At 44.0% G+C, this 16752-nt stretch overlaps 1 protein-coding gene across 2 annotated transcripts in view; it reads left to right on the top strand.

Annotated features, from left to right (window-relative positions):
* METTL6 (methyltransferase like 6) overlaps positions 1-11360 on the top strand; it is a 50740-nt gene extending 39380 nt beyond the window's left edge. Inside the window, exons 6-7 of one of the 2 annotated variants that reach the window (XM_021934880.2) lie at positions 10281-10344; positions 11233-11360. In XM_021934880.2, the coding sequence (XP_021790572.1) occupies positions 10281-10321 (41 nt within the window). In that variant the 3' untranslated portion in view covers positions 10322-10344; positions 11233-11360. Of the gene's footprint in view, positions 1-102; positions 3049-10280; positions 10345-11232 lie in introns of those variants that run through there. The other variant, XM_009201751.2, reaches the window with a different exon arrangement.
* The last annotated feature ends 5392 nt before the right edge of the window (positions 11361-16752 follow it).

Genomic DNA, 16752 nt, shown 5'->3' with positions numbered 1-16752 from the left:
AGCTCTGAGCACATGAGGTGGAGTTGTCAACATGGGCTTCCTTTTATTTATTTATTTTTACTTATTTTGTTTTCTTTGATCTCTGTTTTGTTTCTTTTTCAGGTCTCAGACAAAAATCTGGAACGTGGGCTTCTTCGTAGGTTATTTGGCTGGGCTTTTGTATTATATGAACCACAGAAAATAATCTTCCAGTATGGTATTGTTTTCAGTATAGTACCTCAACCCCAATTTTGCCTGGTATCCCTTTATCCAGAGACCTTTTGTTTTCAACTTACAGTCTTATTCTGGGGTGGGGGATGTACAGTCTGGCTGTGTGGACTTGCAGGAGAGATTTAGGGTTCTAACTACTTCTTACTGACTTCCAACTAATCCTCCTGTATTCAGTCTTACATGCACCCCCACTTATACTAGATGTAGCTGGTACTACCAAAGCCTGGTCACAAAACTCTATGGGAGTCTCAGTGCAAGTTGAGTTGCTTCTTAACTTTCACCCCTGCTGGCTTAAGACTCAGCTTCACAAGCCTGCTAAGTCAGTTGCTATTTATCCTGTTTTCCAGCCCTTCAATTTTTTAAATGAAAATTTGTATTTTTAATTGACAAATAATAATTATATATGTTTATGGAATAAATACGATGTTTCGATATTAATAGATGTATACATTGTGGAATGATTATATGAAGCTAATTAACATATCCCTCTCCTCATGTACTTCTTTTTCTTTGTATTGAGAACATTTAAAATCTATTCTTGGCCAAGCATGTGGCTCATACCTGTAATTCCAACACTTTGAGAGGCCAAGGCAGGAAGATTGCTTGAGCCCAGGAATTCAGGGGTTCCAGACACCAGCCTGGGCAACATAGCAAGACCCTGTCTCTGATGAAAAAAAAAAAGTAAAAATATATGTTTAATTTCAAAAAATTATTATTGTTATTATTTTTACAATTTTGAAACTGTAGGGGCCAGGAAAAAATTTCCCCTTTGTTCTCTGAAGAATCACTAAAAAAATCACTCACAAAATGCAGATTAATAGGAGAAATGGCATAAAAACTTAGTAATTGTTTTCCTTGTTGGATCCCTCAGGTCTTTATGTAGACAGAGAAAAGCTTTCTTCTAGCATCTGTTGATCACTAAGGACATTTAGTTCAAAATACTCATTATACCAGGGAGCCATATTTGGGGGTAAAATTCCAGGTGCTCCTTCAAAATATACATTATTATTGACTATGGTCGCCATGTACAATAGATCTCAAAAACTTATTCCTCCTGGCTAACTGAAATGTGTGCCCTTTGGTCAACATCTCCCCTACTCCCCTCCTCCCACTGGTGGTTACCAGTACAATGGTAACCACCATTCTACTTTCTGCTTCTATGAGCTCAACTTTTTAAAATTCCACATATAAGTGAAATTATGTGATATTTGTCTTTCTGAATCTGGCTTATTTCACTTAGCATAATATCTTCCAGGTTCATCCATGTTGTTGCAAATGATAGAATTTCCTTATTTGTAATGTTCCCTCAAATTTAATCAATTGTATGGGGTTTATGTGATAAAAAATCCTTTTGCTGTCATTTTCGTGGGGTTTCCAGAAGGAGCCTGAATAGGTACACGTGCTTAGCCTGTCTTTTTTTTTTTTTTTTTCTGTTTGAAGACAGGTCTCCCTCTGTTGCCAGGCTGGAGTGCAGTGGCCTGATCATGACTCATTGCAACCTCTGCCTCCCAGGCCCAAGCAATCCTCCTACCTCAGCCCCAAGTAGCTGGGACTGCAGGTGTGTGCCACCATGTGTGGCTAATTTTATTTTTGTAAAGACAGAGTCTCCTTATATTGCCCAGGCTGGTCTCAAACTCCTGGGCTCAAGATCCTCCTGCCTCTGCCTCCCAAAGTGCTGGGATTACAGGCATGAGCCATGGTGTCTAGCCTAGCCTGTCATCTTTAAACAATTGGGTTGGGAAGGAAAAGGTAGCACATAGATATTGATAGATTATTGAAGCAGAAATAGATTAGCATAATTGTCCATTGTAAAGGGGCTGAATGATCTGGAGAAATGGAGGCAACTCAGGAAAACTGAACTTGGTGATGTGTGCTTAGCACTAATGAAAAGTGGCCGGGCACAGATGCTCATGCCTATAATCCCAGCACTTTGGGAGGGTGAGAGGGAGTATAATTTGAGGTCAGGAGTTCAAGGTTGCAGTGAGCCATGATTGTGCCACTGTTCTGCCTGGGCAGCAGAGTGAGACCCCAACTCTTTAGGGAAAAAAAACAAAGCAAAACCCAGAACCAAAGAAATGTTAGTTCCAGGGATTCCCAGGGACATAGGCAGGGTCCAAGAATGATGCTGAGTTAAGGTTAGGTGGCTGTTCAGAGAGCTACTTCAACTTGTATCCCATATTATGGATCAAGGACCTTAAAAATAGCCATAGTTTTTTTTTTTGTTGTAGTAACTCAATTTGCAGGATTGTTTCCTAAGAGATAATCTGACATGTTCAAGGACTTCTTCACAAAGATGTTCATTAGCTGCATTATTTATAGTACCAAACATTAGAAATAGTCTAAACCAGAGATCAGCAAGCTATAGCTGTAACAGTGACAAGAAGGCCTAGCATGACCAACTCCATTTTGCTCCTAACCCCCCTGCAGTGATAACCTGTATCTTTTAGGTTAACTGCTTTTGCTTATCTCTGCACATAGGCCAAGCTAACTATAGGAGGAATTTAGTTTATAGTTTAAAGTAAGGATGGTAATAGTACCTCCCCCAAAACTAACCCCTGAGGAGATAAGGAGGATGTATGCAAGTAATAATGTTATGTTAAAGATTCACAAGAGCATTGTGACCTGACCAAGGACAAGGTTTCACCACCTTCTTGGACCCTTGCTGCCACCCCGATGTCTGTGATCACTGGCCACTTCTTGACCTCAACTCCTTCCCTCTTCCCCTCACATAAAAGGAGCCTGAAATTTGTATTGACTTAAAATGGTTCTTTAGGACACTACTCTTCCATTTTCTTGGTTTGCTGGCTCTCTGAATCAAAGTCACTTTCCTTGCCTCAACCCCTTGTCTCTTGACTTATTAGATGTCATGCAGTGAGTGGTACACACTTTGGACTCGGTTACATGACCCACAGAATCATGCAGTCCTCCTTTTATTTTGGTAAAGTTGTGTTAAATACACCACACCCGTGTATGTATTGTTTATAGCTTATGGCTCCTTTCGTGCTACAAGGGCAAAGACTATATGGCCAATAAAGCCTAAAATATTTACTATCTGTACCTTTTTTTTTTCTTTTTTTTAGAGAAAGGGGGTCTTGCTATGTTGCCCAGGTCGGTCTCAAACTCCTGGACTCAAGTGATCCTCCTGCCTCGGCCTCCCAAAGTGCTGGGATTATAGGTGTGAGCCACCGTGCCTGGCTATCTGGACCTTTAAGGAAGTTTGTTGACCCCAGTTTAGATGACTGGTACGGGAATGGTCAAGCTATGATACAGCCATATGATGGAACAGAATGTAGTCAATGAGCATTGTGTCTAGGAAAAAAAATGCTTTCAACATTTTAATAGAATGTTCACATTATAATGTTAAGTTAAAAAAAGCTAGATATAAAATTATACAATCTGTTCTGAACTATATAAAAATATGTACAGAAAAATACACTGGCAAGAAATTTAGTACCATAAAATATTTTCTTTTTATTTCTTTTCTTTTTTTTTTTTTTCTCCCCAAGACAGAGTCTCACTCTGTCCCCCAGGCTGGAATGCGGTGGTGTGATCTTGGCTCATTGCAACCTCCGCCCCACCAGGTTCAAGCGATTCTCCTGCCTCAGCCTCCTGAGTAGCTGGGACTACAGGCACGTATCACCATGCCCAGCTAATTTTTGTATTTTTAGTAGAGACGGGGATCTCACCATATTGACAAGGTCTTGAACTCCTGATCTCAGGTGATCCACTCCCCCTGGGCCTCCCAAAGTGTTGGGATTACATGCTTGAGCCACCGCGCCTGGCCTAAAATATTTTCATTTAGTTTTTTGTTGTTGTTAGAGAGACAGGGTCTTGCTCTGGCACTCAGGCTGGATTTCAGTGGTGCAATCATTTCGCACTGAAGCCTTGACTCCTGGACTCAAGAAATTGTCCCACCTCAGTCTCCTGAGTAGCTAGGGCTACAGGCACACACCAGCTAATTTTTACTGTTTTTTGTAAGATGGGGTCTCATTATGTTGCCCAGACTGGTCTTGAACTTCTGGCTTCTCTCATCACATACTTCTGATTAAAAAAAAAGAAGAAGAACTCCTGGCTTTGCCGGGCGCGGTGGCTTCCGCCTGTGGGCGGATCACCTGAGGTCAGGAGTTCCAGACCAACATGTCAAAACCCTGTCTCTACTAAAAATAAAAAAAATTAGCCAGGCATGGTGGCGCATCCCTGTAGTCCCAGCTACTTGGGAGGCTGAGGCAGGAGAATCGTTTGAACCAGGAGGTGGAGGTTGCAGTAAGCCGAGGTTACAGTAAGTCAAGATTGTGTCACTGTACTCCACTGGGCGACAGAATGACACAGTCTCAAAAAAAAAAAAAAAAAAAAAAACTCTTGGCTTCAAGTGAGCCACCTGCCTCAGCCTCCCAAAGTGCCGTGATTACAAGCATGAGCCGCCACACCTGGCCATAAAATATTAGTACTTTTCTGTACAACAACCAGAAGGTCAGAGATAGAACTTTGTATGGGGAGAATTCCTCCTGCTGCGACATGGTCTGTGCCCTACAAACGTAAGTGTCAGCACAAGGCAAGGGAACAACAGGAGAAGGGAAAGGGCAACACCAATAATTCAGTCGTTTCTGTAGTGACAGTCAAGAGCTGCCCAAACTTGAGGGAGCTCTGAGAGTAAGATGACCGACCATCTGGGTTTGCTGACACTGTCTTGACTTTAGCATGGCAGCCACACATGGCAGGAAGCCCCTTAGTGTGGGGTTCCCACAGTTGGCCACCCTACAACCATGCTGTACCACCCACACACACCATTACATAGCCTTGGTTGACCTTTGCAAAGTACCTGAGAATGGATTTGTCTCTTGTTAGACACTTCTCCAGTGAACAGTTGGGTGGAACACCATTAATCAATGAGTGCTTTTGTGCAAAACAGAAAAGGGGCCTGCTCTGGGCAAATGCAGGCCTCATACCTTGGTGAAACACCTTTGGTAGCAGGCAGCCTTCTGTTAGGCCCTAGCTAGAGCACACAGCTCGTCAAGCAGAGCCACGGCTGGAATTCAGGACCCTGTTCTCTTAGCAGGCACCTTCGTACAGTGCACAAACCACACAATTGCAGGCAGCAGACCTGCCACTCAGACTCCAGAGGGATCTGCTCCCTGTCCCAGGTGCCTCTAACATCCACAGTGCCAGGAAACACAAAACTCTTTCTTGAGCACTGAGTTATGTATTTTTGTCTAGGGACTGTGCCTGCTGTGTCTGTGAAATCCAAAATAAACACCGGATTTTTAATTTTTTCCCACAGAATAAGGACCTACTGGAAATAGATGAAAAAGACATAAAAAGACATCTGGAGGGGAAACATTGAAGCCAAGAATGAGACTGGAGGTGGAATTCGGCCCTTTTATTTTTATTCTCTGATTCCAAAAAGGAACCCACTGGGCTGCAGGAGCATGGCGACCACCCTGTCTCTTTACAGCAGCCCCATGCTCATGGGCTCATGGGTGGTGCTCTAAAGGTCCTCTTTCCAGCCACTCCATCTTCAATGTTGTCACTGCCCGTTCTCTCACTCCTCCTTCTGGCTGTCTGACAAAATGTTCATTAGATGTTTAAAATATGTTTTCTGAGTCTTTTCTATTCCTCTGCACATCCCATCTTTTTGTCTCTTGGAAAGGAGGTAGGAGACCAGCAGGACTTGTCGTCTAGTCACAACTCTGCTGACCCAAGAAGACGGTCCACACAGGATGAAGTGAAGAAACCGGCGGAAACCAGCAGATGGCGACAAAAGCAATCCCTAGCCGCCCTCATTGCTCATTAGCATTGGACACACCCACAACGCCATCCATGACAGTTTACAAATGCCATGGCAACGACCCGGAATTTACTGCCTCTTTCCATGACAACAAATTTTCCGGGTCATTGCCTTGGAAAGGCGCAGTAACTTCCTAGACCTTTCTAAATAATTGGCCCTCAATTTACATTAGCTTGCCCCTTAATTTGCAAGTAATTGAAAGTGGGTACAAGTAGATAGAGTTGTCAACAGCCCACACATTGCAAACTCTGGGCTCATTGCCTACAAGTTACCCCTGCTCTGCAAGGAGAGGTGCTATTCATATAAGATTGCTGTTTAACACCACAGGCTTGTCCTTAAATTCTTTCCTGGGTGAAGCTGAGAACCCTTCAGAGCTAAGCCCCAATTTTGGGGCTCACTGTCCTGTAGCAGAATTACGTTCTTCAGTCCTGTTTCCCAATTCCCTACTTCCCTCTTCAGTTTTATATTTTTTGTCGTTAAACCTATCTGCTGAAGTTAGCTTGTAAGCATTTATATATGTATGTACACATGTATGTATGTTTGTTATTGCATTTTTCCCTAGAAGTTCTGTTTCGTTATTTTAAAAATAGACTACGTAGGCCAGGCGTGGTGGCTCACGCCTGTAATCCCAGCACTTTGGGAGGCCAAGGCAGGCAGATTGGTCAGGAGTTCGGGATCAGCCTGACCAATATAGTGAAACCCCATCTCCACTACAAATACAAAAATTAGCTGGGTGTGGTGGCACGTGCCTGTAATCTCAGATACTCAGGAGGCTGAGGCAGGAGAATCACTTGAACCCTGGAGGCGGCGGCTACAGTGAGCCGAGATCGTGCTACTGCACTCCAGCCAGAATGACAGAGTGAGACTCTGTCCCAGAAAAAATAATAATAATAATAAATAGACTACATTGCTTTTCATAGTTTCCAATTCATTGAATATATCCACAAGTTTGCCTTAAAAAAATTCAGGCTGACTCTGGGTGCACTGCCTAGGAGTTATCTCTGCTCCACAGGGTTAACTGTAATCTATAAATAAAAATAAAATGAAATAAAATAAATTCAGCCTATTTGTTTAAAAAGTCTACATCTGATAATTCAATATTTGAACTCTTTATGGATCTTTTTCTATTATTTGTCTTTTTTCCCTGCCAATTGCCAATCTTGTACTTTATCAGTTATCTACGACTGTGTGTTGGACAGTGCTTTGAGGTTTTTTGTTTTGTTTTGTTTGGGAGTCTCCTTCTGTTGCCCAGACTAGGGTGCAATGGCTTGATCTCGGTTCACTGCAACCTCTGCCTCCTGGGTTCAAGATATTCTCCCACCTCAGCCTCCCAAGTAGCTGGAACTACAGATGCCCACCACCGCACCTGGCTAATTTTTTGTATTTTTAGTAGAGACAGGGTTTTGCCTTATTGGCCAGGCTGCTCTCGAACTCCTGACCTCAGGTTATCCACCCCCGCTCAGCCTCCCAAAGTGCCGGGATTATAGGCGTGAGCCACCGCACCCAGCCTAGACACTGCATTTGAAAAACTATGTGTAGAAATTATTTGAGGCCTATGTTGAAGGCACTTTCCTTCAGAAAGTCTTTACATTTGCTTCTTTGAGGCGTCTAGGGGTATAATAATCTCAAAGCACCCTAAACCAGGTTCAAGGCTTGATATTCCCTGACCCAAACAATTAGCAATGTCTGCCATATAAGTAAATAAATGAAGAATATAAAAGACACTTACAAAGCAGCTCAAACGCTCCCATATCAGAGACAATAGTGTCAACAGAGGTCAGTTACTGGCGCCCCATATTCTCACCTGATCAGTAAGAGCTAATAACGAGGCCTCTAGGCATAGCCAAAGGGCTTGTTGGGTACAAAGATCTGGCATCATAATGTGATGTAAAAGTTATAGGTGGACTGGCAAATGTGTCAATCCATCGGACTGGAGAGGAGTGTTGAATTTAGGTTTAAGACTTTTCTTATTTTAATGTCAATGCTGTGTTATCTGTATTATCTTAAAAGAATCACTTGCTCTCTCTGGGCCTTGGTTTGTCCATCTATGAAGCAATGGGATTGCACCGCATCAGTGTTTCTCAAATTTTAATGTTCACCTGCACCCTGGGGAGCTTGTTAAACTGTAGTTTTGATTCAGTAAGTCTGGGATGGACTCTGAGAGTCAGTGAGTGTATCTAAGAAGCTCCCAGCTGATTCTAGCACTCCCGCTCTGTGGGCCACACCTGGAGTAGAAAAGTTTTACATAAACTCTACCTTCCTCTCCTGTAGAAGTCTAGGCAAATAGGGACCTCTCTGGAGGCCCACTGATTAAACAAATCCCCTCCCCAACCGGATAATTCTGCCTCATGTTTCAGAACTGGATTCCTGTCTCACATCCTCTAGTCCTCTAGAAAGCCTTGCCTGGTGTCTTTGCTTGCAGGGCGTCCCACCAACAGCCTGACCCTAAGCGCTGTGAGCATGCCTCTGTCATATTGCACTGTTGTCACCTGCCCAGTGTCAACACCCATGTCCCCAGTACTACTACAGTGCTGGGCACATAATTGGAACTCAATAATTATTTGTGGTATAAGTAAATGGAATAACAAACCAAAGTAAGTGATAACTAGAGGTGGGAGTCGGGGTGACTCAGCATATTCCTGACCAGGGCTTAAAAATGTCAGATCTCTGGACTGGGCACGGTGGCTCACACCTGTAATCCCGGTACTTTGGGAGGCCAAGGCAGGCAGATCCCTTGACATCAGGAGTTTGAGATCAGCCTGGCCAACATGGTGAAACCGTCTCTACTGAAAATATAAAAATTAGCCGGGTGTAGTGGCGCATGCCTTTGGTCCTAGCTACTTGGGAGGCTGAGGCACGAGAATCGCTTGAACCCAGGAGGTGGAGGTTGCAGTGAGCTGAGATAGTGCCACTGCACTCCAGCCTGGGCAACAGAGCAAGACTCTCAAAAAAAAGGTCAGGTCTCTGTTTACTCTCAGAGTTGGAGATATCAACTCGGCTCCTGTTATGGACTAAATTGTATCCCTTGTTCATAAATTGAAACCCTAACCTCCTATCCCCCATGACTCTATTTGGAGATGATGGAGTCCTAATCCTCTAGGACTGGCATTCTTGTAAAAGAGGAAGATGCACCTGGGATGCACATGCACAGGGAAAAGGCCGAACGAGGACACAGCTGGAAGGAGACTGTGTGCAGGTCATGGAGGGGGCCTCAGGAGAAGCCAAACCTGCCTTCATCTTGGATTTTCAGCCTCCGGAAGTGTGAGAAAACAAATTTCTGTTGTTAAAGCCACCTAGACCATGGCATTTTGTTATGGCAGTTCCAGCTGACTAATATAGCTCCTGACCTGAGAGTGGAACGGGAGCCTCTGGTGTCTAGGCTTCTCTGCCTGAACAGAAGACTTTCTGACCTCCCGGAGTGGGTGCTCAGCTTCGTTCAGCTGTTCCTCTGAGGCAGGAGAGGAGATTCTCCTCTGGGCTAGTTTTGTTGGGAAGACTAGAGAAAAAGGGCTCTTCCAGATGGAATTTGTGACACCCCCAGCACTGCTGATTATTCTTGGTGGGACATGTCTGAATTCTAAAACTTGACCTTCAGGTACCGCATTCTTGCCTGTTCACTTCCTCCTAGTAACTATACCCAGTATTGTCTATGGCTATTCCTGCCTTTCCACGTTCTCTTATTTTTTCGGAGATGGGGTCTCACTATGTTGGCCAGGCTGGTCTCAAACTCCTAGGCTCAAGGCGATCCTCCCACCTTGGCCTCCCAAAGTGCTGAGATTACAGACGTGGGTCATCACACCCAGCCCACATTCTCTCCTGTATCTCAGGGAAACTGCCTTTCCCAAACTTCCTTGTCAGCTGGGTTCCTTGCGAGGTAGGTTCTGCTAGTGGAAGGCACTTACGTGAAGTTGGTTGGAAGGTGGGAGGGAGAGGCCATTTTTTTTCTGTGTATGACATTTATCAGTAGGTTTGTAGGCAATCATGGGCCCTGCAACAGTAGGGTACTGGGGCGAGGGCAGCAGGGGTGGCTCTGGGTAAGTAAGGGCCCCAGTGGCTCTGGTGGCTGTTTCAATAGCACGAACAGGTGGACTCTTGGCTGCCTGCCCAATGGGAAAGGCAGTGATTGTCGTGGGAGTGGCAGCATCAGCAACACTATAGATACATTTGTTGTAAGCTCATGCACTCTGGGTAAAAACTATTCTCTCCTTTTTGTCCCTCCAGCCCAGTGGGGGTTCCAGAAGCTTCCTACAATCATTGGTTTTTTAATAGCATCACTTTCCCCCAGGGTCACGGAGAAAAGCTGTGAACATCACAAAAATGGTCTGAATATAGAAGACCTTGAATGCCAGGTAAGCACCACGTCTGCACATCATTCACATCCAGTGACTGTGCTTGAATTACTGAAGTGCAGGGGGTGTGGTAGTAACGAAGGGGTGACATGCCTTGTATCCCTGATTGGATGCCCTGATGCCCTGGTTCTAATCTTAACCTCTCCACTCTGCATAGGTGAATGATGTGGCTCTCTGGGCCTCAGTCTCTCCGTGTGTAAAATACTGTGATTGAATCACATAGTTGTTAAGCATAGTCCAGCTCTGAAACTATTCTCGGATTAGCTCTTTAGTGACGTACTTTAACAGAATCTTCTGGAGTCAGCAACAACTCAAAATAGGTGAAATAATTGGAGTAATTGAAGCTCATTGACTGAATGTTTGTCACCCCTCCATACCCCACCTCCCCGCCAAACTCACCTGATGAAGGCCTAACCCCCAGTGTGACTGTCTCTGGAAATAAGGTTTTGAAAGAGGTGATTAAGGTGAAATGAAGTGAGGTCACAAGGATGGACCCTGATCTGATACTAGTAGTGTCCTTATAAAAAGTGGAAGAGGCCAGGCACGGTGGCTCATGCCTGTAATCCTAGCACTTTGGGAGGCCAAGGCAAGCAGATCACTTGAAGTCAGGAGTTTGAGACCAGCCTGGCTGATATGGCAAAACCCTGTCTCTACTAAAAATATAAAAATTAGGCAGTCATGGTGGTGGGCATGGTGGTGGGCGCCTGTAGTCCCATGTACTTGGGAGGCTGAGGCAAGAGAATCACTTGAACCTGGGAGGCGGAGGTTGTAGTGAGCCGAGATTGCACCACTGCACTCCAGCCTGGGCAACAGAGTGAGACTCCATCTCAAACAAAAACAAAAAGTGGAAGAGACATGAGATCTTTCTCTCCTTGTGTGCGCATTCAGAAGAAATACCATGTGAAGAAATAGTGAGAAGGTGGCCATCTGCAAGCCAGGAAGGGAGCCTTCACCAGAAACCGAACACTGCTGGAACCTTGAACCAGTAGAAAATAAATGTCTATGGTTTAAGCCTACTCAGCCTGTGGCATTTTGTTATGGCAGTCCTAGCAAACAGGGGTCTTTGGCAAGGCCTCAAACTGGAAGCTTAAAGACAGTCGGCCCACAGATGTTTGGTTTGGTTGACTTAATTTCTTTTTCTTCTCTTTTTTTTTTTTTTTTCTTTTGAGAGGGAGTTTCGCTCTTGTTGTCCAGGCTGGCGTCCGGATCTCAGTTCACCACAACCTCCATCTCCCAAGTTCAAGTGATTCTCCTGCCTCAGTCTCCTGAGTAGCTGGGATGACAGGCATGCGCCACCACACCCAGCTAATTTTGTATTTTTAGTAGAGACGGGGTTTCTCCATGTTGGTCAGGTTGGTCTCGAACTCCCGACCTCAGGTGATCCACCCACCTTGGCCTCCCAAAGTGCTGGGATTACAGGCATGAGCCACTGTGCCCAGCCAATTTCTTTCTTTCTTTCCTTTTTCTTTTCTCTCTCTTTTTTTTTTTTTTTTTAAGAGACAGAGTCTCACTGTCACTTAGGGTGGAGTGCAGTGGTATGATCTTGGCTCACTGCAACTTGACTTTCTGGGCTCAAGCAATCCTCCCATCTCAGCCTACCAAGTGACTAGGACTACTGGCAAGCAGGTGCCACTGCACCTGGCTAATTTTTTGTATTTTTTTTTTTTTTTTTTTGTAGAAATGAGGTTTTGCAATATTGTCCAGGATGGTCTCCAACTCCTGGGCTCAAGCAATCTGCCTACCTCAGCCTCCCAAAGTATTGGGATTACAGATGTGAGCCACTGCACTTGACAAATATTTTTTAAACTTTGAATTTGAATGCTTAATAATTGCAGATGTGAGACAATTTTTAAAAAAGTAAGAGGTTATTCAATGTCCCTCTGACAGCATATTTGAAAACCAAGAGAAACAGATTTCTCACAAAACATATAATACCAAAATTGACAGAGGAAAAAGTGGAAAATTTCAATGGACTAAGTTCTACAGAAGAGATGGAAAGGTAGTAAGATTGGATACTGAAGAAAGTACCAAGATGAAATGACTGAATAGCTGAATTTTATGTAACCTTTAAAGCACGGATAATTACAATGTTAAATCAAGTCCTTGCTACTCAGATTGTGGTCCATAGACCAGCAGCAGTGGTATCACTGAGAGCTTGTTGGAAATGCAGAATCTCAGGCTTGCCTCAGACCTACTAAATGAGACTCTGTATATTAACAGGATCCCTAGATGATCTGTGTGCACATTAATGTTTGACAAGCACTGGACTAGGCCGCTAGTTCTCAACCTTGGCTGTACATTGGAATAATCTATGGAGTTTTTAAAAAGTACTAGTATTTGGGTTTCACCCTCAGAGATTCTGATTATTGCTCAGGTGCATGGCCTAGTATCTGCATTTTACAATACTCCCTACGTTATTAAGAATCAGAGATTTAAACTGGACCATACAAAAATATGAAAGGCTTTAAGAAATAAAGCTGACAAAGAGTGTGACATAGTAATTACAGTAACACATTACTGTAAAATACAGTAATAACAAAAATAATACAACAAGATCAAGCACAGTTTATTCCAGGAATACAAGCAGTAGCATGCTGGATTCACAACTAGCTATCTGAGAAAGAAGAAAACAGCCCCAATTTATAGCATTTGCCAATTCCCATGGTGTAAATACTCCCATCACAGCCAATTTTAAGCTACCAGCATGACCTCAACAACTTTAAAAAATTCCTGAAAATTTAATAATTGACTGTCACCTGGTAAGAGCCAGCTACAGCACACTGCTAGAGGCTGATTCAAAATTAGGAAATCCACCGATGAATCCATTCTGTTAATACATTAAAGAAGTAAAACCAGGCCAGGCATGGTGGGTCGCGCCTGTAATCCCAACACTTTGGGAGGCTAAGTGGGAGGATCACTTGAGCCCAGGAGGTTGACACCAACCTAGGCAAGGGAGACCTCACCTCCACAAAAAATAAAATAAAATAAATTAGCCAGGTGTAATAGTGCATGCCTGTAGTCCCAGCTTCTCAGGAGGCTGTGGCAGAGGGATACTTGAGCCTGGGAGTTTGAGGCTGCAGTGAGCTGTGATTGTGGCATTGCACTCCAGGCTGGGTGACAGAAGCAGACCTTGTCTCAAAAAAAAAAAAAAAAAGAAGGAAGTAAAACCACATTATCATATCACAAATGTTTAGGATTTGAGGCCTTCTGTAGATTTGATCTCCACTTTGGCACAGACATCATCATGCTATATCATCTCTCACCCAGCTGGCTGCACCTATTGCCTGACTCGCTGGTCCCCATGGCATGTGAGTTTGTGACACCTGCTTTACTGCCAAGTCAAATCTAACCTAGTCTTATCCCCTAGTATTCCAGGCAAGGCCTAGACTTGATCATGTCCTTTGTAGGTAGATGATGAAGATGTTATTGTCACTTCCTCATCTTTCAGCAGGCAGAGCTGGCAGAGGAAACGGTGCTACTTCCTTAATCCATGGATACACTGCTTCAGACAAGGTTGCCCTTTCTCAACTCTGAAAGGAACGGAAGAGAAAGGCAGGGGCCCACCTAGTGTGCCTGGGAAACACAGGGGTGGGTTTCCTGTTCCTGCAAATGTTCTTGGCGTGCCTTTAGATCCCCCGTGGTTCACCCACTCTGCCCTGCATTTCCTTACCTCCTTGGCTTAATCATGCCAGTTTCTGCTTCTAGAATGCTGAGCCTCTAATATCTTTCTGGTAAGTTCCCTTTTTGTTTAGATATCCAACGTCAATTTTCATTGCTTCTGAACTGGACTATGATGGAGCAACTGTGGAAGCAGGGGTCTGGCTGGGAGGTTCTGCTGAGGCCAGAGACAATGGACCACAGAAAACCATCTGGTGATGCCAGGCTGTGCTTAATCATCGAAGTCATTCCTCAAAGACATCTCCACAGTCAGAACCTATTGCTGCAACCCCGATACAGAGCAATTACTTACCAGAAAAAAACATTTGTGCTGAAACAATAGTAATTACAGGGCAACCCCTCTCATGCCTTCCTTGCTAACTCCTGATTGCCCTAACAATTAACTCCTACAAGCAAGTGATCTGCTCAGCCCACCTGCTCTTGCATTACAGGATGTTTGAATTTCTCAAGGCCAATGCTGCTCTTGTGCGTGACTCCCTCCCCCAGTATTGTAGACGTTCATTACCAACTTGTTATTACACAGTATCAGAGGCGTGGGGATCAGATAGATTCTTGGAGGTAAGTTTCACGTGCTACAACCTATTTGATCCCCTTCACATAACTTATCTCAAATCCTTTACTAGTCTAGACAAGTGTTTTCACTCACTCATGGATCCATTTATCCATCCAATAGACACAATTGTTGAATTCCCACTTTGTGCCACATCCCATGATGGGTAGGAGCTGGAGATACTGAGGCAAAAGTCAAGATCATACCCTCCAGTGGGGAGTGGCTGTCTACAGATTTCCTCATGAATGGCTGTTTAGTGGGCACCTACGCCACCCTTAGTTTGTAGACCACAGAACTCTACTTCTTTTCTCTTAGAAGAAAGGAAGCAAAAATTTACATTGATTATTTACTCCGTCAGATACTAATTAAGATGCTTCTACATACCTTACCTCCTTCAGTTTTCACGGCAGCCTGGGAAGTGGTGATGATGGTTCTGATTTTCATTGATGAGTATATTAAGACTGGGAGAGGTTACACTGTTTGCCTAGTATTATCTAGTCAGTAACAGAACTAGGACTGAAGGCAGCCTGCTTGACTCAAAAATCCATGCTCTTTGCCCAGCACCATAATTTAAATTTACAGAGGTAGATCAAACTCAAACAGAAGAGAAGGCGGGGTGCAGTGGCTCATGCCTGTAATCCCAACACTTAGGGAGGCAGAGGCAGGAGGTTTGCTTGAGTCCAGGAGTTTGAGACCAGCCTGGGCAACATGGCAAAACGCTGTCTCTACAAAAAAATACAAAAATTGGCTGGGCATAGAGGCGCGTGCCTGTAGTCCCAGCTACTTGGGAGGCTGAGGTGGGAGGATCAGTTAAGCCCCGGGAGGTGAAGGTTGCAGTGAGACCCTGTTCTCCACAAAAAGGAAAAAGACAAAAACAAACAGAAGGGAAGAGCTTGGACACTTGCTCAGCCCCTCTTTGGGCAAAGAAGAGAGAGGTCTGTCCTGTAAGGACAAGAAGAAAAGCACATGTCAGGGAAGATAAAGTCTCAACAACAATGAAAAAATTATGAAAATAATAAACACAAAGGGACATGATGGAAAACCCCCAACAAGCTCACTTCACAGAATGAGTCATCCCCAGAAGAATTTGGAGAAAGATTAGAGAATAGGCTTTACGTGATGATAAAGTGTGTCTGAGGGGGAGAAAAATGGATAGGCGTTGGAATCCTTGCGCATCTGAACTCTTTACTGGGAGGCAGAGCCCTGCCAGAGGCTTTGTATTTAGCATCCAGCTGCCTGGGGGAGGTAGGAGGGTTTTTTTTTTTTCTTCAAATTTTACATTTGTTGATTTTTTTTTTTAATTTGTTGTTTGTTTGAGACAGGGTCTCACTCTGATGCCCAGGCTGGAGTGCAGTGTTGTGATCACAGCATACTACAGCCTCAACCTCCTGGACTCAAGCCATCCTCCCGCCTCAGCCTTCTGAGTAGCTGGGACTATAGGCATGTGCCATTATGCCTGGATAATTTTTTAGAAAAATTATTTTATGGGCTGGATGCAGTGGCTCATGCCTGTAATCCCAGCACTTTGAGCGGCCGAGATGGGTGGATTGCTTGAGGCCAGGAGTTTGAGACCAGCCTGGTCAATATAGTGAGATGCCATCTCTATTTTTTTTTAAATTTTATAAAAAATAATTTGTTTTTGGTTGCCCAGGCTGATCTTGAACTCCTGGGCTCAAGTAATCAGGAGGTTTCTCCTGGGACTTTTAGTTAAAGCCAACCAAATGATGCTCTTAGTTCCAGGGTCAGGAAGAAGAACCCTCTAGTTCCCTGCATCTCAGCCTCGGTACCTGTACCCACGGGATTATTGGCAGGCCAGAGGGCATAAGAAGCCACAGAAAAAAGAAGATAGGTTATTAAGGCATATCCATTTTACTTAAAAATTTGGGCAAAGCCAATAACAATAACATTATTTCAATAACATTAATGTATTATGAAAGAGACAGCCAGTTATACATGACATTTTAAAATAACACAAGTCTTGCATTTTGGTGAAGACTGTTACCAGACTGCCAAAGACCTGGGATAACTATTGAGACACTCCATGCAGCTAATCTCATACTTGCGTCCAATGAACTACTTGCTCCCACATGCCAATCAAGGGCTAGTTTTTGTTTTTTTTTTTTGAGAGTCTTTCTCTGTTGTCTATGCTGGAGTGCAGTGGTGCAATCTCAGCTCACTGC

Source organism: Papio anubis, chromosome 2 (genome assembly GCF_008728515.1).
Source record: "Papio anubis isolate 15944 chromosome 2, Panubis1.0, whole genome shotgun sequence".
Taxonomy (NCBI): Eukaryota; Metazoa; Chordata; class Mammalia; order Primates; family Cercopithecidae; genus Papio; species Papio anubis.
Note: the sequence above shows the minus strand (reverse complement) of the source record. Positions and strands in the feature narration are given on the sequence as shown.